Genomic DNA, 26,223 nt, shown 5'->3' with positions numbered 1-26,223 from the left:
CCATGCTTGTCTCAGATCTTGCCAAAAAAAAAAGGGTCGTTTTTACAACAGGACGTTGTATCCACCCCCAGGCAGCTTACATTAGATGTCACGAATTACAATTCTCAATAGATCTTACAAAAACATGTCTTTTTTTTTTACAAGAAGACATTGTATCGCCTCCCTGGGAGATATTCACGACCAATTTCTTCAATGATGATTTGTTTTGTGCTACTCTATACCCTTGGCAATTTTACTGTGCGGACACAAACTGAAAGCTCAAAAAGCTAAAAAGTTAACGCCTCTATGATTGCCACAATTCTGTTCAGGAGGTTCAGGGCAAACACCGTATCTTCAGAATTCACCTTAGCAGTAAGTTCCAGTGGCCCCGAGGCATGCCCTTCCGCAAGGATCGTAATTAGGCAAGGTTTCAAAGTGCTCGGGATTTCACTGCTGAATCTCCAGCATAAGCCAGATGTGTCGTCAACATTGAAGGTAACTGGCATATCCATTGAAACAAGGTGCACGTTGGCGTTGCTCAGTATTTTTGATGCAACACTCTGGGCTACTTGAAGGTTCTTATCACTGTGCTCTAGCTTCTCAAGATGATCTTTGAATGTGCACCTGTTGCAAATTCATCAGATTAGTTTCAGCACACATCATCGACAGGGGAACCTAATTTCATATTAAACGAGGTGGAACTTCACTGACCTCCTAGCATACTCGAACATTCCCCTTAACTGGTTTTCCTTGCATAGGAAAGCATTTAGGTCCATAGGTAGTGGCCGAACAAAATAAGCAATATCTGGATGAAGTTTTGCTGGATGTGTTTTCCCATTGCAAAGCACATACAGCTTTAGAGGCAAGAGATGGTGATGGAAATGGACTTCAAGAACCATCTTGGCCGTTTGTTGTGGAGCCAATGAATGTATCTCTTCCACAGGAACAATAGTGGGGGCACTGCAGGTGAAAATACCATAAATGGGCTGAGAAATAATATAAGTCTTGCTGTTTTGTATACAGGTGTTGGTTACCGATGATTGTTTGGATATACGAGTAGTGGAAAATCATTTTCCATTAAAAAGATGATAACCAAATCAATATAACAATGTCACCATAACATCTGGCCATGTGAATGCTGCCACAGAAATAGTTGAATAACAGATGAAGATGATACATACCTCACAGATCCTTCCAATGTTTGGCCTGTAGAATCCACGCTGCTAGAAGCCTCCTCAGATTTAATGGTTATATCTGTCAAGTGTTGTGTAGTAACATTCTCCAAATATAAGTCTACACATACTAGCAAGCGTGATCTGGGCGAAACCTCAGATGAGAAGGCATATAAAACACTTAAGCCATTACTGTCAGATGAGTCCAACAGTGTATGCAATTTAGGTTTTCGCTCAAAGCTGCGATTGGTAAAAGCAACTCTGGCAGATGATGCCTGCGACGAATTCTGAACAAGTGGCTCAGCAGGAGCTTCATCAAGCCAAGATTCCAAGGCTGACTTAGACATCAACTCAGTTAAATCAGTGGAGATCAGATCTGCCAAATTTTCATCAGCAGTTTCACGCGTCTGGCCTTGCTGTACACTAGCATCATATATGTGTACCACTGGAGCATCCTGGTTATCTTGATGATGAAGGGATTCATCAGTATCCCCATCCGATAAGCCATCATCTTCACTCTCCGAATCATAAACAGAGCTGCTCTCATATGTTGAAGATCCAGATTCAGCATCAGAGTTATTACTTCCAGAAGGTTTGGCTATGCCTCTGGTTGATTCAATGATCTTATTATGGCTTAATTCCATACTTTGAGGCTTTGGAAGTGGCGCGTAACCAGGAGCTGCATGAAGAACAACCTGTGAAAGGGAACCTGGAAGATAAATGCGATAGTTTCTTGCTGAAGGAGATGTTGACTGCAACTTTCGATCAAATATATGATCTGCAAGCTCTTTACAAATATCGCCATTCTGAGGTTGGTATGAGGGTTCTAGGTGAGTCGTGGAGCACGGCAAAAGTCTTGAAAGTAAACGAGCACGATCACGGACATCATAATTCAAGTCATATGTAGCCAACTCAATGACATATGCAACTATCCTTTTGAATTCTTCCGCATGTTCTTCCGGACAATGCATTACAACCTGAAAAAGGTAAGCTATTACCAATCTCCAGACATGAGCTGGAACCTTAATTTAGGATATAGACACGAGCTGCAAACTTAATTTAGGATATAGACATGAGCTGCAAACTTAATTTAGGATATACCTTGGCAGAAGCATTTAGGATTTGAAGCTTAGTTTCGACCACGTCAACAGTGAAGGACCATGCAAGATACTTGAGAACAGCAGGAACTATCTTGGGAATGAGATCTCCCATGAAGTTATACTCTCCAAACATCCAAATAATCAAGGATCGTGCTGCAGGCTCCTTAATTTTGTCCATACCGCGCACCAAGCGGACAATTACCTGCATCGAAGTAATTTAGCGAAGATGCAAGATCGCAACATCAAGGGGAAAAAAATAACGGATATTTTTGTAAAAGGATTAGTGAGGGTACCAGATTAATTATCAAGCTGGGAAGAAATGCATTCATTCAAACAATAGCAGATAGTGACATAGAGTGATATATATTCTGTATTTATTCTCCCATACAATTCTAACAGTGATTCTATATTACAGCATGCCTATAAAATGTGATTATTAAACCAACTAAAGAAATACAAAACAATTCTGTTGTTTAGAACATTTATAGGTTCTTCACACTTGAGTAGACAAGCTACCGATTATCACCGACAGATGATTATGACAAAAAGGTGATCTAGTTGTACGGTACAACCAAGATAATAGACACATCTGAGAACGTTTTATTGAATGAGCATTACAAGGTCAGTTAAAATGCAGTGATCAAATGTGCATGATAGGGGATGAGTTCCAGAGCCCCCATGATGGATGGTAAATTAAGAAAAAAAGAAGTCAAGAGGCTAAAAGAACCAGGATAAGCTCTCATGAAGAAAAAAGAACATCAGGCGCTTCTTTCCTAAAATGGAAAGCAAAAAGAATAGGCAACCTGGGTAAAACTTGGGTTTAGCTGGGGGTTGGGAAAAAAACTTTTGGCCAAAAGGAAAAAAAAAACACACACACAAGTGGAGCATTACAAGATTAACTAAATAGTACCTTTTCGTGGGATACTGGATCCATTTTCACTATTGCTTTGATTGACAAGATTGCTTGAACCAGAACAGCATCTTCTCCATCAAAGTGAACTGAGTTACAAATAGACGATTCTGTAATATGATGATCAAAATAAAACATTAATTCCAAAAGGAATGTTTTATACCAAAATATTCATAGATGAAAATTATTACCATAAAATACAAGTGCCAAAAGTCCCTCAAGGCAAGCGGTGGCAATAGAGGGAAGTTTCTGGGCGCACAACGCAATAGCTGCAACAGTATCTGCTACAAATTTCCTATCTGGATCTTTAATGTAATCCTGGTAGCAGAAAGAAAGCACCAGATTCATTAACAGAATGACAAATACTTAGTATTCACCACTTTGTCTAAAATTGAAATTCTTCACCAAATTGCAGGTGGATAGCAATACTTAAATCTTGCTGATTTGACTTTAAGTTGCCATTTGACTCAAAGTTCCCTTGATAATCCCCAAGAGTGCATTTTAGAGAACTTGACATCAAGCAAAGCACAGAGCAACAAATAATTTCCAGAACCATGCATGAATCATTGACACAACAAAACAAGCAAAGCTAACATGTCTTTGAAAAAGATGTTTCAAATATGTACTAACATTACGTGACCTTAAGATTTAGCAAAAGTTCAACTATAAATTTCATGTGGGGCGTAAATACATCATTGCAAGTTTAAAACAAAAACCAAGAGATAGATATACTATTGTTCATTGCATCTACAAGAAATTACCTGAAATTCTTCAAAAATGGCTGGAATGGATGGCTCTGTGGCAATAGTGGTCAGTATTTCAAGCTTCAAAGCCCTAGTCTGGTATGGATCTGAAGCATTTATAAAAAAGTCCTCATAAAACGGGGCAAACAATGATGGCATTGTCTTAGCAAAAACTAGTATGTTGCCAAGCATCTGCAATAGCAGAAGAATAGGAAAGGTCAGGTCAAAGTGAGAAACTGCATGATGAAAACTATCAAACTCCTGTAAGCCAAGAAAGAACTTAATGTTCAATACTCTGGGGGGAGGAACTCAATTTCAAGTTCAATTTATAAATTTCTACCCTCACACAGGGCCACTGAAAGAGAAAGTCATGGAGAAATTACAGGTAGCCTCCTTTACCCTTTTGTGGAAATTCTAAATCATGGTCATAAGTTCACTTTGAACAGAAGCTCTTTGTTAAACAAAACAAAGACTAGGACTTCTTCAAATGATCTGATCAAGAAGTGACTATTCTGAATGAAGCAAAGTCCTAATACTGAACTATTAGAGTATGACACTAAAAATTTCAGATGGCCATTAACAAAAAATGAAGTATCTAAGAAGTACCGCATATGCTGCATCAGGAGATGACCGCAGGGTAAACAAAATCGGGCCAATGATTCTCTTCAGATCCCCAACAGGAGCCATGATCCAATGCACACTTGCTGCTGCAAGGATGACTCCACTATTTCGACTCCATAGAAGAGGTGATGTACACTTCAAAAGAAGTGCAACGTCATCGTTGATGTTAGTGGTGACAGATGAAAAGCTCGAATTATTGCCTTGCCTGTCAGGAAAACCTGAATATTCTTCGATGTAGTGCCGGAATAGCATGATGTTTGATATAGTACCACAAACCCCATTGCCGATAGAATCAGGTTGTGTGGGCATGGTAGCAACAGGACCCGACTCCGTGATACCCTGAACCTCCGTAGATAAATTTGAAGCGGAGAGTAAAGAATCCTCGACCAAGCCATGCCTAGCTATTACATACCGCAAGAGGATGTCAATAAGAATGATCTGTGTCCATTCTTCAATATCAGGGAGTGTCTGACATAGCCTCCGGAAATGTTTCGACAGCAATGGTAGACAAGTTGGACAGACCGACTTGAATGCAACAGCGGCAGCTCCCACTACTCCAGGGGAATTGTCGTCGAACAAGATGTCTACAATCTGCAACAGCAGTAGGCTTGAGGTGCGTTTGGTATGTAAGGTTATTGCAGAAAGAAGAAGGTGGTAATGGTAGACAAACCTCCTGTAAAGTCGTAGCTTGGTCCGGAAGCAGGTCGCAGAGCTTAGAAAGTGCATAGGCAGCGCATTTTCGAACATACGCGGATGGATCCCTGGCGCATTTCTTGACAGCAACCAGGACGAGGGGAGCAACGACATGCAGTCTAATGCCAGCCATGGTGCGCAGGGCCCAAGCCCTGACTAGTGGGTTTATATCTGATAAATCCTTCTGGAAAATGTTGATGGAAAGAAGGGCTTCGTTTTGGCGCCTGGAGCCAGAGCCGACAGCGAGGAAAAGAAGTGAGAACCGCATACTGACCGAAGTGTAGTAGTATGGGATATCGTGGGTGATGATTACGTACTTGTCGGCGTAGTGGAGGAGGTAGAGGTAGACGAGCTTCTTGACCTCGAGCGACTGCGACGCGACGTTCTTGACGACCTGGGCGGCGGAATGCGTTTGTTGTTTGTGACAGAGCACAGGGGGTGAATTGAATTTAGCAGTGAGAGCAGCAGCAGAAGAAGAAGAGCGACGGGAAGTGACCTGCGGGAATAGGTGGGCGACGTCGACGCCCTGGGCAATGAGGGCGAGGAGGCGCTTGAGTGCGTCGACCTTGTCGGCGTCGAAGCGGGAGTCGAGGAGCGCGGGGATGGATGCGTCGTCAGGGTCATCGTAGAGGTGCGCATCCGTGCCCATCCGCCCCACCACCCACGAGGCCGCCGCGCCGCTCGCCTGGAGGCCGAACATCCTGGATCTCGCCGGCAGTCTGTGGCCGTGGCCGGAGGAGGAGGGGAGGGGAAGAAAAGCAACTGCTGCAACCCCCAGTTAAATGGGCTGGCTGGCTTGGCCAGCCCAGTTAAGGTACAAAGCCCAGCCCAATAGACGACGACACGACCGACTGGGGGGCCCGGTTGTGTGTGTTTGGTGGAGGCTTCCACGGGAAGGAACACAAGAAGCATTCATTGTAAAAAGACCCCCCAAAATTTTGAACGGCCACTCCGCCTGCCGATTTCTCTCATCTCAGTCACCACCACCATGGCGGCGGAGCCCGCCGTCGATCTGCTCCGGAGGATGCAGGACCAACGCGCCGCCATCCAGCGCCGGATCTCCCACGCCCAGGAGCGCGCCACCGCAACCGCCGCAGCCTTCAGCGCCGCCCTCCTCTCGGCGCGCTCCATCGCCAACCAAACCGTCTCCAACCGAGGCATGCCTTCTTTCTCCTCACCTGCTTCCTACTACTACTTCCGTACGTTCCAACTGCGCTGCGCCCAGGGAGCCCAACAATCCGTCATCACTATCTATGAACACTAGTATTTGTTTAATCTGAAATATCTGGGAAATTTACTTTTACTCATCTGTGTGTTTTCCGAGTTATGCAGCACAGCTCAATGACCTAAAACAACAGCTCCGGAAATTAGAAGCAGATCTTGCACAAGCCCTCTCCGGTGAGCACAAGCATTCCCTCATTTCCATGCGATTTTTAGTCGGGTTGCTGAAATGTATCATCGTCTATTTCTCACTGCCTTTTGTCATACATAGATAGAAATAGATGGCTAATTATTCGTTTGGGCATTTTCTGTTTTCTTCGTTTATTTTCTTGCTACTGCTTGGTCCCGTACTAGACCACATTGTCTATCGCATCTCATCCAAGTTTTTGCCCCGCAGTCCAAACCAGCAAAAGGTCAAAACACAAGCTCATGAGCGAATCAATTCTCAACACCACTGCAACAAATGAGCAGCTTAGAAGCTTGGTCATGGATCAGAGGGCTAGAAGAGATGAATATGTGAATGCCATATCAAACCAACTCCAAGGTAAATCATATTTCCTTATCATTATAAAGTGAAGTAGGCACCATTTCTGCCATTCACTTTCCATGGCACAGTCTTTTTAATCTATGCTTACACAATATGCGATACTATTGCTTTATTCAGCTCTAGGTTTGCTTTTATATATGCACTTTATCTCTGTTATTGTGAACTCGATTCTTTTTCTCTTGAACATTTTCCTGGGATAAGCATAATCTGAGTCCTATATGCCTTATGTACTCTTGTTTTGATGGCAGCTATTGAATCCCTTGAAGCTGAGAATGATACGAAAGGGGACAAGAACCTAGAGAAAGCGATCATGTGGTACGATAAGTTTCTTGGTTTTCAAGTTGTTGGAGGAGAAGGTAATGGAAATTTAGTTGCATGGTTAACTAGTATATTAGGTTGATGCAATAGCGTCTGACAAATACCTTCTTGTTAGGGGTCAAATTTGTGTTCAGCAAAATTGATGTGCAAAGTCCTGACAGGGAGTATTCTTTTTGCATAAAGCTTATTGAAGAAAGATACATCTGTGAGTTACAAGTTTCTTAGCTGAATCGTCTGATACTTTTTAGTGATTTACATTTATGCATAGATGTTGAAGTTCTTTCTCTTGTTGATAACAGTAGTCCATTGTGTTCCCTTTGTGGATGGCTCCAAAGAATTGGTGAAGGATCTTAACTGCAACAATGATCTGTACAAATTTGTGAGGACCATGAGAGAGAGGTTCCAGGTTGCTACAATTAGTGGTACTTTATGCTACATATTCTCATTACCTATTCTGTTTCAGAAAAGAATGTCTATATTAATGCAACTTCAATCATGACCGAGGTTCCAGGTTCAGGAATATTGAGCATGGTATTGTGGTAGTTTTTTCATTTTTTTTGAAGTGTTAAATTAATTATTTGTTTTGTAAACGTATCAACTAACTCGTCATCATATTATTTATTCAGAACTATGGTTGTGCTTTCTGCAGGAAACCTTTCGGCAATCTCATTTTGCCCTGACATGTCATCCATAACATCTTCATCACTCTCAGCCTTATCACTCGATTCCAGAAGTGAAAACAGCACCAACCAAAGGCACACTCGAAGTCGGTCAAAGAATCTGAAAATTCCTACTAAGAAAGGACTATCATCCCAATCAGCAGCATCCCCTGGTTCCATGGTACGTAACATGCGTCGTTCCCCACGAATAGTTGTGAGTACATCCTATCATCCTCCTTGTGTATAGCTCACATGTAATTGTAATTTAGTTCGTAGAAAAAGAAAGGCAGCACTCAGTGTTAATAAAATAAATCAATATGGATATTGATTGTAGGAACGCTGCTAAAGTTGCCATCAGATGGCTGGCTCCCTGTTGCAAATTCATCTGCGGCTGGGCAAACTGACTAGCAGGCAGCAGGATGTACACTAGATAAGACACAGCGAGATCCATGATCCATCTTGGAGGATTAACCATTCTCCATGGCGACTTCCTATTCTCTCTGTCCAACAGCAATGGGCCGCGGAGATCTGTACAGTAAAGTTAAAGCACCTCTGTGTGGGAGATGATTTGATCAGGCATCAAATATGAACTTTTGAGTCCCTCTGTTAACAACTTGATACAGAGGCAATGCTGTATAATGTTTTGTCTGCTGCTTGACATTTCTATCTCAAACTCCCATTGTACCTCTCGGTTTCACTGTTTGTAATTTTGCATTTACCTAATATTCTTAATAAACTTGGTATTATAAGCATGTTTGAGCCTTTGAGGTGTTCTTCTACAAAATTTAGCTTGTAATTTTACATGTTGACATGGTTAACATATTTGCCAGACCAAAATGATTTAAGGGTCCACAAATACAGTGTGCAAATACTATATCGTCCCTGAAGATTCATTGTAAATCAAATACGTAAAGGTGACTCAAGTTGCAAATCACCAGACTAATGCTCCTAGTTCTGCCCAGCGACGAAGCACATGAACTGAAATGTTTTGACAAATAGGTCTATAAGCATTGGGTCGTGTTGAAATACACCGAAGTTTGAGCTGGTTCCAAGGGCCAAATCTAGCCAAGACTAGGATGAAACTACAAATCGTGAGTTTAGAATATGCACAGTTTTGCTAGATTCTTTTGGACACCCTCCTCCCTACAATGGAAATTTCAGGGACTGGAGGCTTGCTTGGATGCTGTCCCTGGGTTTCGCCAGGCGAAGTCAAAAAGTCCTTGTAGAAATGGCGATATACTTGCAGTCTGCAACAGGTTCTTCCACTTGTCCTGATCATCAATAACCATTTTACAACTCTTTTTGTTTTGCCTCAGGGAAAACCAGTTAGTCAGGAGAATACAGCACATAGGTTTACCTCAGTTACTGGCCAATGAAATAGTTGTAAACAATATCTTCTTATCGGTGAATGAATCAGTTTAACATTATTAACTTTTCAAATGCAACTCTGATGCCGTTACCTGAGTTATGCGCATCGGTGAAGCTTCACAGCCAACAACTGTTTTATGCAGTTACAAATCTCAAAGATCTGAGTCAATAGTAAACTGCTCAGATTTTCTCTCTATCCATCTCTCTCTTAATATCTTATCATCCGTTCCAATGCTCATCTTGGTCCATAAGTAGTGACCATTGACCAGAGAGATTGTTTTGGAATGGGCAGTTGTAACTTGTAAGTCAGTAAGTCACAGTAACATTCTAAAGCCACTATATCACTGCCTCGTCATACCGGAATCAATATTGTGTCGATACCGAATTAGAATAGTCCATCTCATGGAAGTAACTGCTAACCACTGAGCAAGTAGCATTAACCATTATCCCCAAGCAATGGAAGTTCATAGGTATCAGGAAGATAGCCAAAATCTTTCAGTAGACTCGTCAGGTTATCCAGTACTGCATATATCGATTCTGCCTGTGGGTGCTCTGTACCTCTTGCAATGAACGTATGAACCTCCATCATCACCTCAATCCAACTATAACCTGGTTCCTTCATCATCCCAGCATAATCCATCCCCAATCTTAGCTTCTGCACATCAGCCCATAGCCCTTTGGAGGCATAAATATTTGACAGTAATACATAAGGTCCACTGTCTAACGGATCTACCAAGAGTGCCATCTCAGCAGCATACCTCCCAATTTCAACGTTACCAAAGAGACGGCAGGCACTCAGCAAGCTCCTCCAAACAGCTGCAGCTGGTTTGATTGGCATCCTTTCAATAAACTCCTTAGCAGAATGCAATTTACCTGACCGGCCGAGAATGTTGACCACAGAAGCATAATGTTCGGTACCTGGTTCAATACCATACTCTGTTTTCATAGAGTTAAAATGGTGTAAACCTTCATCAACAAGACCTGCATGAGCACATGCTGCTAGCACACCAACAAAAGTCACATAGTTTGGTTCTACTCCGGCCTCTCTCATCAGCTGGAAGACTCTAAGGGCTTCTTCAGCATGACCATGCTGTGAATATGTTGAAATCATGGAATTCCAGCAAATGACATCCTTCCCACATGTTGACTCAAACAACAACCATCCTTCTTTAATGAAGCCACATTTTGCATACATGTCTATAAGAGCATTTGAAACATGAGGATTAATGTCAGCACCTGCTTTGATGATCTGAGCATGAAACTGCTGACCATGGAACATGCTTGCCAAGTTGCTTGCCACAGTTACTAGTGCTACAAATGTGAACTCATTAGGTGTTACCCCAGAGGCACGAAGCTGGCTGAAGAGCTTTACTGCCTCTTCACCTTGCTCATTCTGCGCGTGGCCAAATATCATAGCATTCCAGATGGCCATGTCCCTGTTTTGCATCATAAGAAACACAGCCTTGGCATCATCCACGAGGGAACATTTTGAATAGGCATCAATTAGAGCACTCCCCACGTATAGGTCTACTGAAGTTCCTGATCTGATGATGAGACCATGAATCTGCTTGCTCAATTCAATAGCTGACTGAAATGATGACACCCCAAGGAGCGAAACAAAGGTCAATAGGTTTGGCCTTAGGGAGCAATATCTCATTCTACGGAATATATGAAGCGCTTCTTTAAGATCACCTTGCCTTGCATATCCTTCAATCATCGCATTGTAAGAAACTGCATCATCATGCGCCAAGGCATCAAATACAGATCTTGCGGCAGTTAAATGATCACACTTAGCATACATGTCAATGAGAGCATTCTTGACATACTCGTCAGTCTCCAGATTAGCCTTTATGGCATGGGCATGTATCTGCCTTCCTTGCCATATAGCTTCCAATGAGCCACACGAATTCAAGATACTTGTAAAAGCAAAGACATCTGGCTGCCATCCAGCCCGGCACATCTGCCAGAACATGTCCATGGCTTCAGCATCAAGTGAATTCTGCATATAACCAGCGATCATTGTTGTCCAAGACACAAGATTATGGTTCTCTGTGCAATCAAACAGCTTCCGAGCCACTAACGGTCTGGAGCACTTGCAATAAAGATCTATCAATGCGTTGATCACTGAAGCATCCATTCCTGCTGCACTTCGATAAGCGTAACCATGTATTTGCCTGCCTCCCTGCAGAAAGGCAAGCCCAGAGCAGGCACTGACAGCACTTGCTAGCACAAACCTGTCTGGACGGACACCTTGAAGCCCCATCTTTTGAAACAAGTCTAGGGAAAGTCCACCCTGGCCAATCTGAGAGTAACCAGTGATGACAACTGTCCAAGTGACCGGGTTCTTGGCAGGGAGGGCATGGAACACCCGCATCGCTGCATCCATGCAGACAAGCTTTGCATATAGGTTGATCAGCGCGGTGCCAACGAAGAGATTAACATCCAGGCCAAGCTTGAAGGCTGTGCCATGCACTTGCTCGCCGAAAGGAACAGCCCTGGACTGCGTGCAGGCCCGCAGGACGCTGGCAAGCAAGAACTCGTTGGGCACCTCGTCAAAGGATTTCCTGAACGCTGCAAAGAGGACAAGAGCCTGTTCATCGCCGCCGTGCTGCGCGTACATGGAGATGGCCGATGACCAGGAGACGAGGTTGCGGTGCAGCATTCCGTCGAACAGGCGGCGGGCGTCGTGGAGGAGCCCGAACTTGGAGTAGCCGCGGAGGAGAAGGTTGGCGAGGAACAGGTCATCGAGACCTTCCGAGACGACGGCGCGGGCATGGGCAGCCGGGAGGAGGCGGCGGAGGCGGTCGCCGGCGAGGCAGGAGAGCAGGGTTTGGGCGAGACTGCGCGCTTGGCAGGAGGAAGCGACTGAGGAGGGCGCGCGAGACAGAGGCCCCGCAAGATTCATACTCTACCATCTCCTGCTCTGCTCCACCAGTTCAGTTCGGTGGCGGAGCGGCGAGCCGGCGGCCGGAGTCTCTCGTCGGCCGGTGAGCCAACCGACCGGATTACTGGAGAAGGTACCTGCGGTAAGGAAACGATGGGCCGCGGCCAGTATTGGGGGGAGTGGATGAAATGATGGCCCAGGTTTGGTTGGTCCATGGGCCTAAACCCTTGGAATTGTGACAAAGATGATATTGAATATGCGCCATCATCATCAGTCTCAGGGGCTGTTTGGATATGAGGTGCTAAACTTTAACAGTGTCACATCGGATGTTCGGATGCTAATTAGGAGGACTAAATATGAGCTAATTATAAAACTAATTGCAGAACCTTGTGCTAATTCGCGAGACGAATCTATTAAGCCTAATTAATCCATCATTAGCAAATGGTTACTGTAGCACCACATTGTCAAATCATGGACTAATTAGGCTTAATAGATTCGTCTCGCGAATTATACTCCATCTGTGCAATTAGTTTTGTAATTAGCTTATGTTTAGTACTCCTAATTAGCATCCAAACATCCGATGTGACAGGTGTTAAACTTTAACAGGGGTTTCCCAAACACCCCCTCAGATTGACGACGGATCCAAAATCAACAAAATAGTACCTGTAGTGTCAGCACAAAATTTGCAAGATAACATACGCATCGAGCATGCCCAATGACAACAGTGTTATTATATATGCTCAATGTTTTCTTATGGAACATGGCAGCAATAGTCTGCAGCATCATTTACAAGTACCAAACAAGGTTCTCTCCCTTATTGATCCACAGAGGAGAGAGCCTCTGGCTTCAACAGAGACCAAAGAAAGAAGAAGAAAAAAACAATGTTACAAGTTTGCAATAGCACACAAATTAGTCTGTTTCCTTTGCACATCCCTTCTACCTTTCTATTATTAGGCACAATTTTTACACGAGCATTTCCTCTTTCTAGGCAAGGCAAATCTCAGGAAGAGGAGCCTTGCCATGAAGCTTTGCCTGCTGCTGGGACCAGTAGGCCTGCGCTGAGAGCACACGGTCCAGTAGTTCTTGCGGAACTGGCTCGCCTCTTCGCTGTTGTGGGGATATGCTTGCTGTGTGCACCAGGGTCTTCCACTTGTCCTGATTCATCAATCAGTATTCCGCAGTATGTTAGAAAAACCACAGATTTCGTGCGGCCGATTGAACAGAAACAGATTAAAGGCAGCTTAGTTCACCAACAGAGCATTGAAGTGGAGCACAAATAAATTGTGGTAACAACTATATTTTGTTTTGAATTTTTTCAGTTGACGGCTCATTATGAATAGTAAACAAAGAACATATTATGTTCAATAAAATCACCTTAAGGTCAACATATGTCCTGTGATCAGCACCGTCAAATGCGTGCATTTTAACATCTCTCCACCTGAACAGAAAATGAACAACAGCCAACATGAGTTAGCATGCCATTAGCACTAACCTTGAATAAAATGAAACCAAGAAAAATAGGGGACAGACCTTCCGGTCCCAAGCTGTTCCACAGCTTCCACCAGTGCCTCAACCTCACCAACAGAGAAGGGCATCCTTGTACGCCTTTGCCCAAATTCAGATCGTCTGGTCTTGCAAATAGGCACAATGGCTAGTGCGTTCAAGTCTGAAGCTGCAACAGGGATTATGGCTTGCAAGCTTGCTGATGCATCTTGTGAGGCCATTTCAACAGGACGATGAACACAACCAGCGAAAGAGTCATTTGGATACGCCTTTATAGGCTGCTGGTTGCCCCCACCGCCTTTAGTTCCAGGAAATGGCTCTTCATACTTCATCCTGGAAACATAGAATATTCACGTCCTTAGATTTAGTTTGGATAATTAGGTTTGGTAATGCTCCAGAATTTGTAGACAAGGTACAAACATAATGAAAACATGCAAATGGATGCCTAGTATCAACACTTAAGAACAAAGCGTTGGAAATAAACTATTAAAGCTACATCCTGTTGCTATTTTTCAATCACTACACCCAAGAGAAAACTGTACTGCAAGTCACCTACCTAGCTAATGGTTCCACAATATCTGCACTGACAAAATCCATCTCTTCTGCTATTATGACTCCAGAGGGAGAATCTTGCTGACGTTCACATTCCAGTGTGAAGTCTATGTTATTTAGTTTTTCACCATGGCATATACCAGCTTGACGTAGTGTCTTGCTGTCATCTTGGATACTCTTTCCTTGAAGAAGAACACCAACACGTAGGCCACCTTCCATTATACTAGTGACAACATCCATCACGGTTCTCTATAGACAAATGAAAATTGTTACTCAAGCACACTCACAAGGAGCTTATAATCATCTGCAATGAAAGGTGAAAGTTCCAGCTAGAAAAATACTCTGTATAGTGTAACAATTAGGACTATAGCAAAGACCAATTATTTCACATTGTAAATGTGCAATAAATCATTTGATTATTCGAGAATTCACCAAGTTAAATGAACTACGTGGTCTTGTAGATTCATCAATAATACTATAACAGTTATTAACAACAGCTACACCAAAAGGTAGGCTGCACAAATGAACGCATGAATAATCAGTAACTTGTACATGCCCATATAGTGTTACCTAATTACCTTCAATGAACCAATTGTTGCAGTTTCAGGGATCTCAACAAATAATTCTGGGATGTTAAATGACTTGATCCTTAGCTTAACTGAAAATAGAAAAAAAAAAGTGATAATCCATTATGCTCATAGATTTTAATAGAACTATCCATAACGCTAAATACTATCTAAGAATACCATGGTAGTCCTCAGATCCACATGATTTATTTTGACCTTGCATACGGAATGATGTCCCGGTGGCTGAAATGGCAAGCCACATTTTCTTTTAGGAAGTGAATCAAAAACAAGGATTGAGGTCATAAATGAATATAGAAGGCTATTAAATGGATGATGGATGTCTGCATCATCCTAAAGACGTTAAGGCCTCAAAATTACCAGGTAAAGGTGAGTTAACAATATAACACACCTCCAGTTAGCATCCCTTTAGCAAATGGCGTTGTACCTCGCGCTAGCTTTTTCCTCTTGAAATTTGTCCTTTGCACCTTTTGACGTGTGGTGGGTATCTTTTTCCCGCAGAAGTTTAGCTTGCTGCCTAGTTGAGCAAAACAATCGCTAGCCCATAATTAGTTCCTGCATTGCCGCATTGGCTAGTGGCCATAATGGTTTAGAGAAGAAAAAAGGAAGACGGTTCTCTCTATGCAAATATGGAGCAGTTCGGAATTAGGAACGTAGAGGAAACACCGATTGGCACCATGGGATTGGCATACCTTTGCTGGACATCCCTCCAGAAGTCTTATTACGTGCTGCCTTCCTTACCTTTGAGGCAAGCAATTTCCTGATCCTATGGTTACCTAGAAAATGCGGTTTGTAACCCTCATTTCCTGTGGTGCTTGGATGTGTGCACCCAGAAGAATTTTCGTCATCATCTCTATCTGCAGTATGCTGCATTTCAACCTGGCACAAGGAAGCGGCTTTATGTTCCTTGTCATGGCTGCACAAAAGCACACCTGAGCTACTGTCAGAACTAACCAAAGCAGGAGGTCTGCCATCCAGATCCACAGAGTCAAACAAGCTGTCAAGGGCTGCAGTATGCCCGTCTGCTTTGCTTCTGATCACTTTGGGTTCAGCTTGATGCGCTTGTCCAGCCTCTGCTGAGCTTGAGGATCCTGGATGGAATACTCCAAAAGCTCCATACTCACAAATTATGCCAAGACCACGACTAATTTCACATGGCCTTGTACATCTAACTGATGAGTCCCTAGCTAGCATATTTGATTTCACTGTTAGTGACTTTAGTACTGATTCATCTTCATTTCTTGTCAATGAGTTTTCAGCCAGGCCGTCATTACCTTTCCTAGGTAAGGCAGAGACACCACCTGAGCCCACTACACACCCACTGCCACAGTCTTTCTTCACAGCCACATTTTTCAGGTGCAAAATTTCATCAAAGTATTCTTCTTTAACTGATTTCCTATTTCTGGCATAACTTGTTGCTGCTCCGCTAGTATTAGGAACATAAGATGAACTGTCCTGATCTGTTAATAGCGTCCCGGCGACGCTCGCAAGCAAATCAAATGCACACATCTCATTTTTCTTTCTTCTCGTCGTGCGTTTTCCCTGGACAATTGTTAGTCGAATAAGGAAGATTCAATAGGTAAATTGTGGCAAAAGAAACACATAATCAAAAAGCTACATACCCGAACTGAGTTTGGAACACGTGGCATAGCTGGAATTTGGCGGCCACGGGATCCATAGCCCAACCTCTTCTGTGACACCATATTTTGATGTCACCTACACAGCAAGCATTCACTGACAGCAAAGGACTGCTAATACCACATTTATCATCTTTACCTACACGAAATCAACTCGGATTTCATAAACTTTCACCCACTATTGATCACACAAGTACTGGGAACAAATCTAGCACCACTAGAAAAGGACTTAATTATTTAAATAAAGAATGGAACAAGACCAGTTTTAGCAATCCTCCAAAGCAGTCGGATGTGACAAGATGGCTTGCATTATTGAAATTACATAGAGATTGCATATACATATATACCAGAATAAGCTGAAGCTGGGTAGTTGGATGTGGTAGAACTTGCAATTGCAAGAAATGGCCAAGATATAAAGGAGAGGGAGATCACCTCCACGGAGCATCCAAAATGAATCATCCAAAGAATGAGCACCTGAGCAGGATTCTTTGTCTCCGGTTCCTGTGAATAAATCAAAGATCAAGACAAAGGACAAATGCACGGGAATCGACAAGGTAAGTTTGCAGATCCAAAGCAGATCTTGTGTGCATTCTAGTAAGACAATTATGGACAAAGAAACCCAACTGTAAACCACATCACAGCAAAAGGAACACAGCAGACAGCATCCTGATTGGGGCAGAGCAACAGCAACCTATGCTGAAACTTACAAACATTTGAGCAACTTAAACAGAAATCATGACTCCAATCAGATGGTTCAAATGACAGACTATTGCAAACATCTGAGACTATTACAAAACTGTACACTGCCTTCTATGAAATGTGGAGTGTTACGTTCAGAAGCCCATAGACTTTAAGAAATCAGCTAAAATTCAGGGGACCGACCAAACATGATAGAAGCAAAAGTCCATCAGAATTTGAGACACAAATACCCTCGAAACCAATCGGGAATCCAATTAACAAAGAGACTGCAGGACAGGTCCTGATCTGGATGTCATATCAAATCCGTCCACCTAGAAGATACCACAAAATTCCGGGCATAAACGTCTAAACCCCCGCGCAATTCAAGCCCAGCACGCAAAACCTCGCAGCTACAAGATTGAATCGGGAAACCAAACCCGAACCCGCTGACCAGAAATCCGACGAAATCCAAGCTGGGCGCCCAAGGAAAGGGCTCGAATCGTGTGAATTTCAAGAATCCCACCAGATCAAGCAACCCCCCACCAAACCACCAAGAACCCAACCAAACAAGAAGATCCAAGAACAGTGCACGGAAGAAGGGGGGAAATCGGCGCAAGGAATAAAGATTTCTTCTTTTTTTACTTTGATCTGTGGTGGCGCCATGGCCTTGCAGTTACCTGGATCGGCGGATGAAAAACCCTCGAGGCCACCCGCTCCTCCCTTCACCTGGCTTAAACCCCAGCTATCCTCTTCTCTTCTGTTTCTTTTCTTTATACCACACCCACACCTTTTTTCCCCCCCACTTGTCACCGGCTGGGCGGGTCGACGTCACTTTGCACCGGCTATTCCCGGTTAATTCTGTTTCTTCACTCTAAAGACTTGGTATTAGTAACAAGTAACTGTAGCTTACTCGTGTTTTACTAAATAATATAAAAAAGGTAAACTGAAATGCATACACATACATGTAACATTTTAGTGTTGGGTGAGCTAACTGGCTTGAGTCAAACGTTGACAATTTCTCACTAGTGTCTGATTCGAATTTAATTACCATTTTATATTACTGTGTGCCAGTAGATCTACTATTGGTGAATTTGTAGGACCCAGATGGATGTACATGTGCTAATCGATCCAATACTGTTTTCTTTGCATTTCTGTCTGGTTTAAGCCCATTCAGATCTGATATGACACATTCATGGTCCTGATTGCTTTGGTTGCATGAGGACGCGGATTAGTTAATTTCTAGTGTGTTATATAGGCAGTGGTGTATAATTTTTTGATGCAGAGCATTGTGTGCTCCTCAGCTAGCTCCTACGTTGCAGTTAATTAAATGCATTTGTTGAAGGGTAATTCAGCACATAATTGTAAAAAGAAAGGTCTAGACTAATTAATGAAGCAGCGGATTAGTATTTATTTTGCATTAAATTTCCTTATGTGCATAATATGACTCATCAATGTATTGTGATAAAAGTTATATCTCCTCATTTTCCCTTCTGTTTTGTCGTATCAATCCGGTGAAAGAATTGTTTAAATTTCTTGCTTGGTCAGACGTATCAAGGAAAAGCTGGCTTAACACATTACATGAGACAAAAAAAAACACTCTGTTGATTAAATATTATTATCTCAGATGTCATGACTTGATGGTCTATAAGAATCCAAGATTGGACAAAGTTTGTATTCTCAACTGAGCACTCAACTGAGCACGCGATGAGATCATACACACAACCACTTTGCCTTCTTTATCAGATAGATCATTAGACCAGTTTCAGTGGAGATTTCATCAAAAATTTCATGACCATTAAATAACATTGCACCTCAACAAATTTGCTGGCGTAGCAAAGTCATTATGAGGAGAGAGGAGAGGAAGTTTCATTTTACTAGTTCTCAGTCTTGGTAACTGTGTCATGAAATTGTGCACTAAGGTCAGTCCCAGTGCAAGGTTTCATCGCACTGTTTCCAAGGATGCCACATCATCCCTTGAGGTGTATTCTCATGAATGAAACAAAAAGTCACAGTGCATAGTTTCATTTCACGATTTCATAGGATAACCATGACATTTAATTATGAGGCATGTGATTGGATATGGTTAGATGGAATGAAACTCTATAGCCCCCAATGCAAGTTTCATAGTCTTGTAAACAGTGTATACACAGTTTCATCCTGATGAAACTTCTTTACTCTATCACTTCATAACTATCATGCCATGTCATCACATATGCTGATGTGTCACTGCATTTAATGTGCATGAAACCTCTATAAAACCTCCACTGGGATTAGCCTAAGACTGACTTTTGGTAACTGTGTCATGAAACCGTGCGCAGACTGTTCTTAGTATACATGCAAGTTGTACTATCGGGAGATCCAGCGACCAGATAACTCTAGTCTAGAGCATTATAGTGGCATTCAAAGAAACTCTATCAACCAAATTAAAGGAGCATAGGGAAATCAATATGTCGCTTCTGTTTTCTTTTGGGATTATTTATTTTCTTGTGGAGCAACAACATCCCTTAATTAAGCTGTACACAATGTCTGTGCAATTGCAATGCCAAGGGACCTCTGCCTGCTGGTAACACATCGCTTTCCGAGCCCACGAATAATAGTGAATTCTCTTCTTGTGGTCAAGTGTTGTTCTATGATCATGAATCAAACGATTGGACATCACAAGCTTGCTATTAATCAAAATACTTGCAGCTAGGGCAATGCCATACCAGCTAGGATGTATAGCTTCTAGAACCAATTATGTCACCAGAGACAAAAACACACACCCACTTATTTCTGTGCATGGAGAGTAATAGTTTATTGTGGCCTTGCATCAGGGAAAAAATCGTCTGCAGCCTGCCTGCTCTGGGAAGAAGGTGCATTGTGTAGGTTGAAGTGTACTCCTGTACCACATGAGAATTTGGGGATAACTCGATCACACTGTACTTTTGATGGCACTGATCTGATCCAGCGTGATCTAAGGCTTGGCATTTGACTGTACCCGAAATAGAACTGCTCATCTGAAACTAGGTTTCAGTGTTCTACACACAGAGCAGTGGCTCCAGGGCAACTTGCTTCATTCAGCCATCATAGAGCGTCTAATAATGAAGTAAAGAGTGAATCACTATCATAAGCATGAGGAACCAAGTACCAAAGTGCTGGGCATTTGGATCCAAACATCAAGGTGCTTCAACTATCCATCACGAGTACAACAATCAGGTGTCCCCAACCCATCACGACAAAGTATTTCTGCGGTATTTCATTGATAGACAAGTAGTAGTATTGCTATTGCAGTACCTCAAGGAAACATTTTATTCCTTACTGGATGGTATATGGGACGTGGGACGTAACATCAGTTATAGTATCAGTCAGTCCCCAACCCTTGAGGAGATGGTTTTCTTGTCCTCTCATCGGTAGCTCTTTTTCAGACAAAAGATTGTGCAGAGGTGGGCTACCCCAAAAAAAGGTGCTCAACTCCACGGCAAACAAAAGGGCTGCGCAAGAAGATATTATGCAATCACAGATGTCTCTATTCCGACTTTGCTCGAATTCCTCACATCTTCATCCTTCTCAGCTTCCTCCCACAGCTCAGGCAGCGCTTCCTTCATGTTGTGGAGGCTTGCCAAGGCATAGTCAGCACCTTTCTTTCTCTCAGACGTTCCAACCTGGTTGGTACATTTATTCATCACACTCGCATTACATTTTTTGCCTCAATCAATGTTGGCCCCAAAAATTTCTAACATCAAACACAAGGGATATTTCCTTACCAGGACGGTTCGCATTCCGATCTGCTTTGCAGCTTCGATGTTCCTGAAGCTGTCATCAAACAATATCTGGAAGGTGTTTCGAGCAAGAGAGTCGGTTACTAGTACACCATGGCATGAATATATGTAAGGCAAGGTACCCATCAGCTTTTGATCATGCCAGTGAGCAGGTAGCTGCTTACAGTTGTGTGTGGATTAATGGAGGCGACCTCGAGGGCCTGCAGCATTGCCTCTCTTGATGGCTTGCACAGGATTGGTGATTTTGGTAGCTCCACCCCGGGTTGTGGATGAGCCAGATGCTTCATAATGTCAAAGATTTCAAGCTTGTCAGACAGCGCAGGAGATGTTGGGTTCAGTGTTTCAAAACACACAACTCTTTCGAAACAGTCCTCAATTCCAAGCCTCTTTAGGGCCCTTGAAGCATGGATTCTATCACCATTTGTAAACACCTAGGAACACAGCTAGAAAATTATCACTCAAATACTAGTTAGTCTCTGTTATAAAAGAATAGATGTTGAGTTTTTGGTACATACAATTTTGCGTAGGGGTAAGCTGAGCAGAATGTTCCTAAGCACTGGATCAGGCTTGATCTTGTCGTAGGCCAGTCTTCCATGAACAAAGCTGATGCAGAAAGCAAGTGAGGCAGTTAGAAGATGAATATCCTCTGTACAAATTACTGGCAGAGTCACAAAACAAGGAAGCTTGGGCAGAGAATCCAGTACCTGTGGAAATCATCGTAATCAAACTGGTAGCCAACAGCCTATGGTATATAACAAGATAGCAAGAAGCAAGGTTTAGTGCCAGAACGCAAGGAGACATAGAAAAACACAAGGAGGTTTGTTCATCTGTGTAGAAATTAGCAGCACGCACCCTCAAACCAGCCATGGTGGTTCCATACTGCTTGTAGAGGAGGATGCATAGTTCCAAGCTAACGCTCTCATCAACACCGAGTTTGTGCACCATGTAATCTGAAGAGTAGAGTAGACCTCATGAGCATCTATCACCTGTTGCAACGAGGAGGAGATGGTTGGTTAAGAAGGGTGGTTGTACCTTTGATGTTCTTGGCGATGTCGGCAGCAATGCCGGAGGCGAACGGGTACAGCGTATCATCGAGGTCTACAAGAGACAAGATGCATGTTTGAAACGAATACGGCGTTGCTTCTTTTCTTTGGAGGCATGGAAACGATGGCAAGGAGGAGGAGAAATTACCGAAGAGGAGGCAGTCACACTTGAGGCTCTGATCCTTGTTGTACCTGCCGTCGTAGTCCATTGCGTTCTGCAGAATAGACGGACATCAGGGCATGGTAACCAATGTTTGATAATCCGCAAAAATTGGAAACAACAGAAACAGATTTCGTTTCAAAAAGAAAAAAGAAAGAAAGAAAGAAACAGATGTGGCTTGGATCTACTACTAGATACTATGTGGGACGTTGGGGAGCGCGAGATTTGGGCCGCTCTGGTGGAGAAGAGAAACAAGGCTAAGATCCGGAATGGAAAGAGCAGGGATGCCTGAATGTTTGAGCAATCTCCACAAGAAGAGTTACCAACCAGATTTAGTTTTCCGACGAGGCGCGGGCGCGGGCGCAGCTCAGGAAGGAGATGATGAACGGAATGGAGGGTGTTTATGGGGAGATTTGGGTTTCCCTAGGATATATAGCAAGCAAGGAAGGGAGGGAGGAGGTCGGCTTCGCTGCGGGAATCCTGTGGGAATGGGATGGAAGATGAAGGAGACCGGCCAAAGAAAGAAAGAAAAAGAAGGTGGCGTGGAAATTTCTTTTCTTTATTTAATTATTAAATTCTTTCTTGGGCATGGACATGTGCCAAGACATGGGCTTTCGCGTGGGGAAGAGGCGAAGAGCAGAGAGGGAGGGAGGGAGAGGAAGCACAGTGCGTGAGAGCACGAGCATGGCAGGATCTCACCGTCCACTCTAGTTTTTTATTATTATTATTATTTCAACTCAACACCATTGCAGGTACGATTTGCTTTGTTCAAAAGAAACAATGATAGAATAGTGTGCATGGGGATGGGGGCATGGCTTGCCGCCGCGTGTGGCATGACATGACATGAACGAATTCAACTATCCCTTCAAGGTCGATCATACATGCGATACGGACGGACTTTTCACCGGCCTTGTTGTTTCTCGAGAAGAAAAGCGTCACAGGCAGCATCTGATGCCCTTTTCATACTCTAGAGGAGGACTAGTAGAGAGAGGTACACGTTCTCATACATGATGCTTCAAGGGACCAAACACAAATGACTCATTTCCAATTACGAACAAGTCAAGTCAGTCGCCCACACATACAAACAGTTACATGCAGTTCACTGTTTTATCTCTATTTTGTCAATCGTCAGCAAGCAAGTATTCTGATACATCATCACCCGACTCTTTCTTTCTACCTCAAACAATCCATTAATTTACCCCCCACACACAAACAAAAACAACAATGAACCAATGAATGATCAGGCCTCACATTTTACAACAACAAAAAAAACACTCAACAAACTAGCTACCTGTGCACACGCCTGTAAACAATTTACTGTATCTTGCTTCCCAACAAATAAGCTTATCTGCATCTTGTTTGCCTCCTCCAGGTCTAGGTCTAGGCCCAGGCCCAGGCCCGCTCATCACCGGATGTGGCTTCTTGAGAACGACCACAGCCCAATATCACGGACAGGAGTCTGAACGCAAAAACACCAAGGGGATCAGCAACGTTACGACGTCGTCACCGAATTCTCAATTCTTTCTCAAGCTAGAGGTGCATGCATTACCTGTGTCTTCACTGATGGGAAAATGTTCCAAAATCGTAGAGTTTCGTCGCCCGCTCCTGTTACTATGGTCTGCAAATTACATCTCATCATCTAACTTCTCTTCCTTCACATAATTTCTTTCTAGGATGCACAAATATTCAACTAGCTGGATTCAGATTTACCTGGCCATCAGGCGATGATGCAAGGTAAAGCACACGCATCGTATGTCCAGTTAGAGTTGCAACCTGTTCTCCCAAAATACAGCATTTATTATTCTACTTAACATTAAAATTCCAAACAACCACAGCACAAGATCAACACTGTTTATTACGAAGCACATAACCTTGTCATGGGCTGTGCGCAGGCAAATGGTTTTCATTGCTTAGTTTACATTTCTATCGTGCTCTAAGCGACCAGCAAGCCAATGTCTCGGAAAGAAATGACTTTTCTTTTTAGACGGCATCAAAGAAAACTCTTGTTAACTAACTTGCAGACGGAGCCTCCTTGGAGGGCTTTCGATGCTTCATACCCAAAGGACACAATTATATAATGTCCAGTGTTCTTACTGATGTATGAAGAGAGGTGAGGTACTGATAGCTACAATGTGCTATGCTACCTTAACATGTGTATATTGCTGCTTAGTCTACATTTCACTGTTTTTTTAAGCATTCCATAATTCAATGTCTCAGCCCACAGCAATGAAATGTTGTTTATCAGAAGCAAGCCGAGAAAAAGCAAGTTGCGTAAACTGGAAGTACATCCAGAGGAAGCATCATACAATTGGCTTACTGATATATCAAGATATGTCAAGTACTGAGATCCACAATACCTTTGACATAGATGGATATTTCCACACCATGATTTGATTTTGGGAATACCCATGTGTGCTCACGAGCTCATTCACATTTTTGCACCAGGCAAGGTTGCAAACCTACAATTGGAAAAAAATGGTGAGGATAGCAGGACGACAGTACCCTAGTGGTGGATTGCATTCAGAACTACTACTTGCCTGGCTGCCTGTGTCTATTGAGTTGAGAAGATTCCCATTAGCCGTGTTCCAAAACCTGATACACCTATCAGCTGTTCCGCCTCCTGATGCCAGGAGGCCTTGCTGATGTGGTGACCACGCTATTGCTTTAACCGCAGCTGTATGTTCCGTCAACCGCAACACTGGCTGTTGCGATCGTTGGTTCCATACTAGTAGCTGGTTGTCGTTTCCACCGGAAGCAAGCTCACGGTCGTCATGCGACCATTTTAGTCCACAGACCTGAAAAACACAGAGGTCTGAGATCCAAAAATTATTGCAGGATGTCATTTATGCCTACTGGAAGTAGTCTCACCTCTGATCTATGACCAGAGAAGCTGCTGATATAGTCACTGGGGACACGGATGTCGTGCTGCAATATGTTCTTGTCCCTGCTACCGGAGGACAAGATGCAGGAGCTCCATGCTAATACCCCAGCGCGTGTTTGGTGACCTCCCATGTTCCTAATCCGTTTACAGCGCGAGCTGTCCCAGATCTGTTTGTTGAGAAAGAAGTTGAAATTGCAGAGAATTCTATTTGAGCAGATAGAAAATGGAGAAAGTAAAGCACAGCAAAGCAAGGCAGACCTGGACATCTCCAAGGCCGGTGCCAATGGCAAGATAGGAGCCTTCCCGCGACCAATGCACGGCGCAGACGCTGTCCCTGGGCCCCAGATCGCAGAGCTTGGTGACCTTGCTGTTGGAGGCGGACCAGAGGTAGACGCAAGTCCCTAGGCCGACGGCGAGCATGTTCTGCGAGGACCAGTCGACGAGGTTGAGGTAGAAGTCGTCCTGCAGGGACGGGGCGTCCAGGACCTGCCGAGGTGTTTGTGGGATTGGCTGCCGGCGAGGAATATAGAAATAGAATAGAAAGAAGGCAGAAAATAGTCCTACATACCTTGTGCGGCGTCTTGGGGACTTTCCTGGGCGGCTTCTGTGGCGACGCCGTGGGCTCCCCAGATCCGGCGGTGCAGTCCTGGTGGGCGGCGGCGAAGGGGGAGGTGGCGGCGGAGTGGTCTTTCTTGAATCTGAAGAGGTTGGTGTTGGGCGATGCGGGGCCCGGGGAGGTCGCGGGTGCCGGACCAGGCGAATCGGGGCCGAAGAGCTCCGCGCGGAGGAGGCGGGAGTAGGTGGTTTCATCCTTGGAGTTGGAAGAGGGGGAGTCGAGGAGCGCGAAGTTCTGGAGGCGGGAGGAGGAGCGGCAGGGGATGAAGCGGTCGCTGTAGGTGGTCTTGGATGGGGAGGGCGTCTTGGGAGCCTCGGCGAGGCGGCGCGAGGTGGGCGGTGAGAGGGGGACGGGATCGAGGCGGAGCGCGGCCGCCATGGACGGCGGCACGTTGAGGCGCGGCTTGGCGTCGGCCACCGCCATCGTCGATCTATCGGCAGTGGTTGCCGACCGGTTGCTGGCTCCGTTCCGTGCCCCCGCCAGCCGCCGCTGTCTCTCCTTGCCAATTGCCCGGCGAGAAGGGGGAAGAACAAGGAGGGGGAGCGGCGGCAACGGTCACTAGGATTGACTTGGATGAGGAGGTCAGGAGAAAGGGG

General features: G+C 43.9%; 6 protein-coding genes across 12 annotated transcripts; 1 reads left to right on the top strand and 5 right to left on the bottom strand.

Moving 5' to 3' along the window:
* Positions 1-18: 18 nt before the first annotated feature.
* On the bottom strand, positions 19-5,975 carry LOC101769377 (AP3-complex subunit beta-A). The gene is made up of 11 exons (XM_004971376.4): positions 5,715-5,975; positions 5,536-5,612; positions 5,196-5,442; positions 4,511-5,116; positions 3,923-4,096; positions 3,353-3,479; positions 3,162-3,271; positions 2,253-2,453; positions 1,161-2,128; positions 691-939; positions 19-603 (listed from the first exon to the last, which is right to left on the bottom strand). Exons 1-11 carry the CDS (start codon positions 5,916-5,918, stop codon positions 267-269), a joined length of 3,300 nt encoding a protein of 1,099 aa, XP_004971433.1. The 5' UTR covers positions 5,919-5,975; the 3' UTR covers positions 19-266.
* A 154-nt stretch (positions 5,976-6,129) lies between these two features.
* On the top strand, positions 6,130-8,715 carry LOC101768824 (kinetochore protein spc25). 3 transcript variants are annotated; one of them, XM_004971375.4, is made up of 8 exons: positions 6,134-6,375; positions 6,551-6,616; positions 6,837-6,983; positions 7,235-7,342; positions 7,420-7,509; positions 7,604-7,726; positions 7,954-8,177; positions 8,298-8,715. In XM_004971375.4, exons 1-8 carry the CDS (start codon positions 6,207-6,209, stop codon positions 8,307-8,309), a joined length of 939 nt encoding a protein of 312 aa, XP_004971432.1. In that variant the 5' UTR covers positions 6,134-6,206; the 3' UTR covers positions 8,310-8,715. The 3 variants fall into 3 exon arrangements, with proteins under 3 accessions (XP_022682729.1, XP_004971432.1, XP_012701607.1); XM_012846153.3 differs by having other exon boundaries at positions 6,135-6,375; positions 7,954-8,144; XM_022826994.1 differs by lacking the exon at positions 8,298-8,715 and having other exon boundaries at positions 6,130-6,375; positions 7,604-7,835; positions 7,954-8,087.
* A 222-nt stretch (positions 8,716-8,937) lies between these two features.
* Positions 8,938-12,386, bottom strand: LOC101768161 (pentatricopeptide repeat-containing protein At4g39530). 2 transcript variants are annotated; one of them, XM_004971373.3, is made up of 2 exons: positions 9,321-12,386; positions 8,938-9,234 (listed from the first exon to the last, which is right to left on the bottom strand). In XM_004971373.3, exon 1 carries the CDS (start codon positions 12,234-12,236, stop codon positions 9,768-9,770), a length of 2,469 nt encoding a protein of 822 aa, XP_004971430.1. In that variant the 5' UTR covers positions 12,237-12,386; the 3' UTR covers positions 8,938-9,234; positions 9,321-9,767. The 2 variants fall into 2 exon arrangements, with proteins under 2 accessions (XP_004971430.1, XP_004971431.1); XM_004971374.3 differs by having other exon boundaries at positions 9,424-12,386.
* Positions 12,387-12,924: 538 nt separating this feature from the next.
* LOC101780320 (telomere-binding protein 1) lies at positions 12,925-17,955 on the bottom strand. Of its 4 annotated transcripts, none has more exons than XM_022827072.1 (12): positions 17,847-17,955; positions 16,924-16,992; positions 16,477-16,630; positions 15,809-16,396; positions 15,547-15,733; positions 15,246-15,371; positions 15,017-15,079; positions 14,849-14,928; positions 14,275-14,519; positions 13,746-14,051; positions 13,590-13,653; positions 12,925-13,370 (listed from the first exon to the last, which is right to left on the bottom strand). In XM_022827072.1, the coding sequence occupies exons 3-12, from the start codon at positions 16,555-16,557 to the stop codon at positions 13,200-13,202; spliced, it is 1,911 nt and encodes a 636-aa protein (XP_022682807.1). In that variant the 5' UTR covers positions 16,558-16,630; positions 16,924-16,992; positions 17,847-17,955; the 3' UTR covers positions 12,925-13,199. The 4 variants fall into 4 exon arrangements, with proteins under 4 accessions (XP_022682807.1, XP_022682808.1, XP_012701182.1 ...); XM_022827073.1 differs by having other exon boundaries at positions 15,547-16,041; positions 16,129-16,396; XM_012845728.2 differs by having other exon boundaries at positions 15,547-16,396.
* Positions 17,956-20,262: 2,307 nt separating this feature from the next.
* Positions 20,263-22,676, bottom strand: LOC101767751. Its single transcript, XM_004971372.4, has 9 exons — positions 22,458-22,676; positions 22,119-22,185; positions 21,960-22,025; positions 21,780-21,877; positions 21,632-21,669; positions 21,443-21,530; positions 21,092-21,358; positions 20,913-20,978; positions 20,263-20,810 (listed from the first exon to the last, which is right to left on the bottom strand). The coding sequence occupies exons 2-9, from the start codon at positions 22,177-22,179 to the stop codon at positions 20,655-20,657; spliced, it is 840 nt and encodes a 279-aa protein (XP_004971429.1). The 5' UTR covers positions 22,180-22,185; positions 22,458-22,676; the 3' UTR covers positions 20,263-20,654.
* Positions 22,677-23,150: 474 nt separating this feature from the next.
* On the bottom strand, positions 23,151-26,218 carry LOC101766533 (protein FIZZY-RELATED 3). Its single transcript, XM_004971369.2, has 8 exons — positions 25,580-26,218; positions 25,270-25,497; positions 24,999-25,178; positions 24,668-24,925; positions 24,488-24,589; positions 23,841-23,903; positions 23,680-23,748; positions 23,151-23,589 (listed from the first exon to the last, which is right to left on the bottom strand). The coding sequence occupies exons 1-8, from the start codon at positions 26,048-26,050 to the stop codon at positions 23,536-23,538; spliced, it is 1,425 nt and encodes a 474-aa protein (XP_004971426.1). The 5' UTR covers positions 26,051-26,218; the 3' UTR covers positions 23,151-23,535.
* Positions 26,219-26,223: the final 5 nt, after the last annotated feature.

Source organism: Setaria italica, chromosome V (genome assembly GCF_000263155.2).
Source record: "Setaria italica strain Yugu1 chromosome V, Setaria_italica_v2.0, whole genome shotgun sequence".
Taxonomy (NCBI): domain Eukaryota; kingdom Viridiplantae; phylum Streptophyta; class Magnoliopsida; order Poales; family Poaceae; genus Setaria; species Setaria italica.
The sequence above is the reverse complement of the archived record's forward strand: the minus strand, read 5'-3'. Positions and strand labels throughout refer to the sequence as shown.

Excerpts from the sequence above, each read along its gene's own strand:
- LOC101769377 (XM_004971376.4), bottom strand. The coding sequence starts at position 5,918 with ATGTTCGGCCTCCAGGCGAGCGGCGCGGCGGCCTCGTGGGTGGTGGGG. Across the intron at positions 2,454-3,161 it reads ATCCAGTATCCCACGAAAAG|GTAATTGTCCGCTTGGTGCG; the intron begins GTACTATTTAGT and ends ACTTCGATGCAG. Across the intron at positions 2,129-2,252 it reads TCCTAAATGCTTCTGCCAAG|GTTGTAATGCATTGTCCGGA; the intron begins GTATATCCTAAA and ends TACCTTTTTCAG.
- LOC101768824 (XM_004971375.4), top strand. The coding sequence starts at position 6,207 with ATGGCGGCGGAGCCCGCCGTCGATCTGCTCCGGAGGATGCAGGACCAA. Across the intron at positions 6,617-6,836 it reads TCTTGCACAAGCCCTCTCCG|TCCAAACCAGCAAAAGGTCA; the intron begins GTGAGCACAAGC and ends TTTGCCCCGCAG. Across the intron at positions 7,510-7,603 it reads TATTGAAGAAAGATACATCT|TAGTCCATTGTGTTCCCTTT; the intron begins GTGAGTTACAAG and ends TGTTGATAACAG.
- LOC101768161 (XM_004971373.3), bottom strand. The coding sequence starts at position 12,236 with ATGAATCTTGCGGGGCCTCTGTCTCGCGCGCCCTCCTCAGTCGCTTCC.
- LOC101780320 (XM_012845728.2), bottom strand. The coding sequence starts at position 16,557 with ATGGTGTCACAGAAGAGGTTGGGCTATGGATCCCGTGGCCGCCAAATT. Across the intron at positions 16,397-16,476 it reads GTGTTCCAAACTCAGTTCGG|GGAAAACGCACGACGAGAAG; the intron begins GTATGTAGCTTT and ends ACAATTGTCCAG. Across the intron at positions 13,654-13,745 it reads GAACAGCTTGGGACCGGAAG|GTGGAGAGATGTTAAAATGC; the intron begins GTCTGTCCCCTA and ends TTTTCTGTTCAG.
- LOC101767751 (XM_004971372.4), bottom strand. The coding sequence starts at position 22,179 with ATGGACTACGACGGCAGGTACAACAAGGATCAGAGCCTCAAGTGTGAC. Across the intron at positions 21,878-21,959 it reads CATCGCCAAGAACATCAAAG|ATTACATGGTGCACAAACTC; the intron begins GTACAACCACCC and ends TCTACTCTTCAG. Across the intron at positions 20,811-20,912 it reads TCGGAATGCGAACCGTCCTG|GTTGGAACGTCTGAGAGAAA; the intron begins GTAAGGAAATAT and ends TGTACCAACCAG.
- LOC101766533 (XM_004971369.2), bottom strand. The coding sequence starts at position 26,050 with ATGGCGGTGGCCGACGCCAAGCCGCGCCTCAACGTGCCGCCGTCCATG. Across the intron at positions 25,179-25,269 it reads CCGGCCTTGGAGATGTCCAG|ATCTGGGACAGCTCGCGCTG; the intron begins GTCTGCCTTGCT and ends CTCAACAAACAG. Across the intron at positions 24,926-24,998 it reads TCTCTGGTCATAGATCAGAG|GTCTGTGGACTAAAATGGTC; the intron begins GTGAGACTACTT and ends TGTGTTTTTCAG.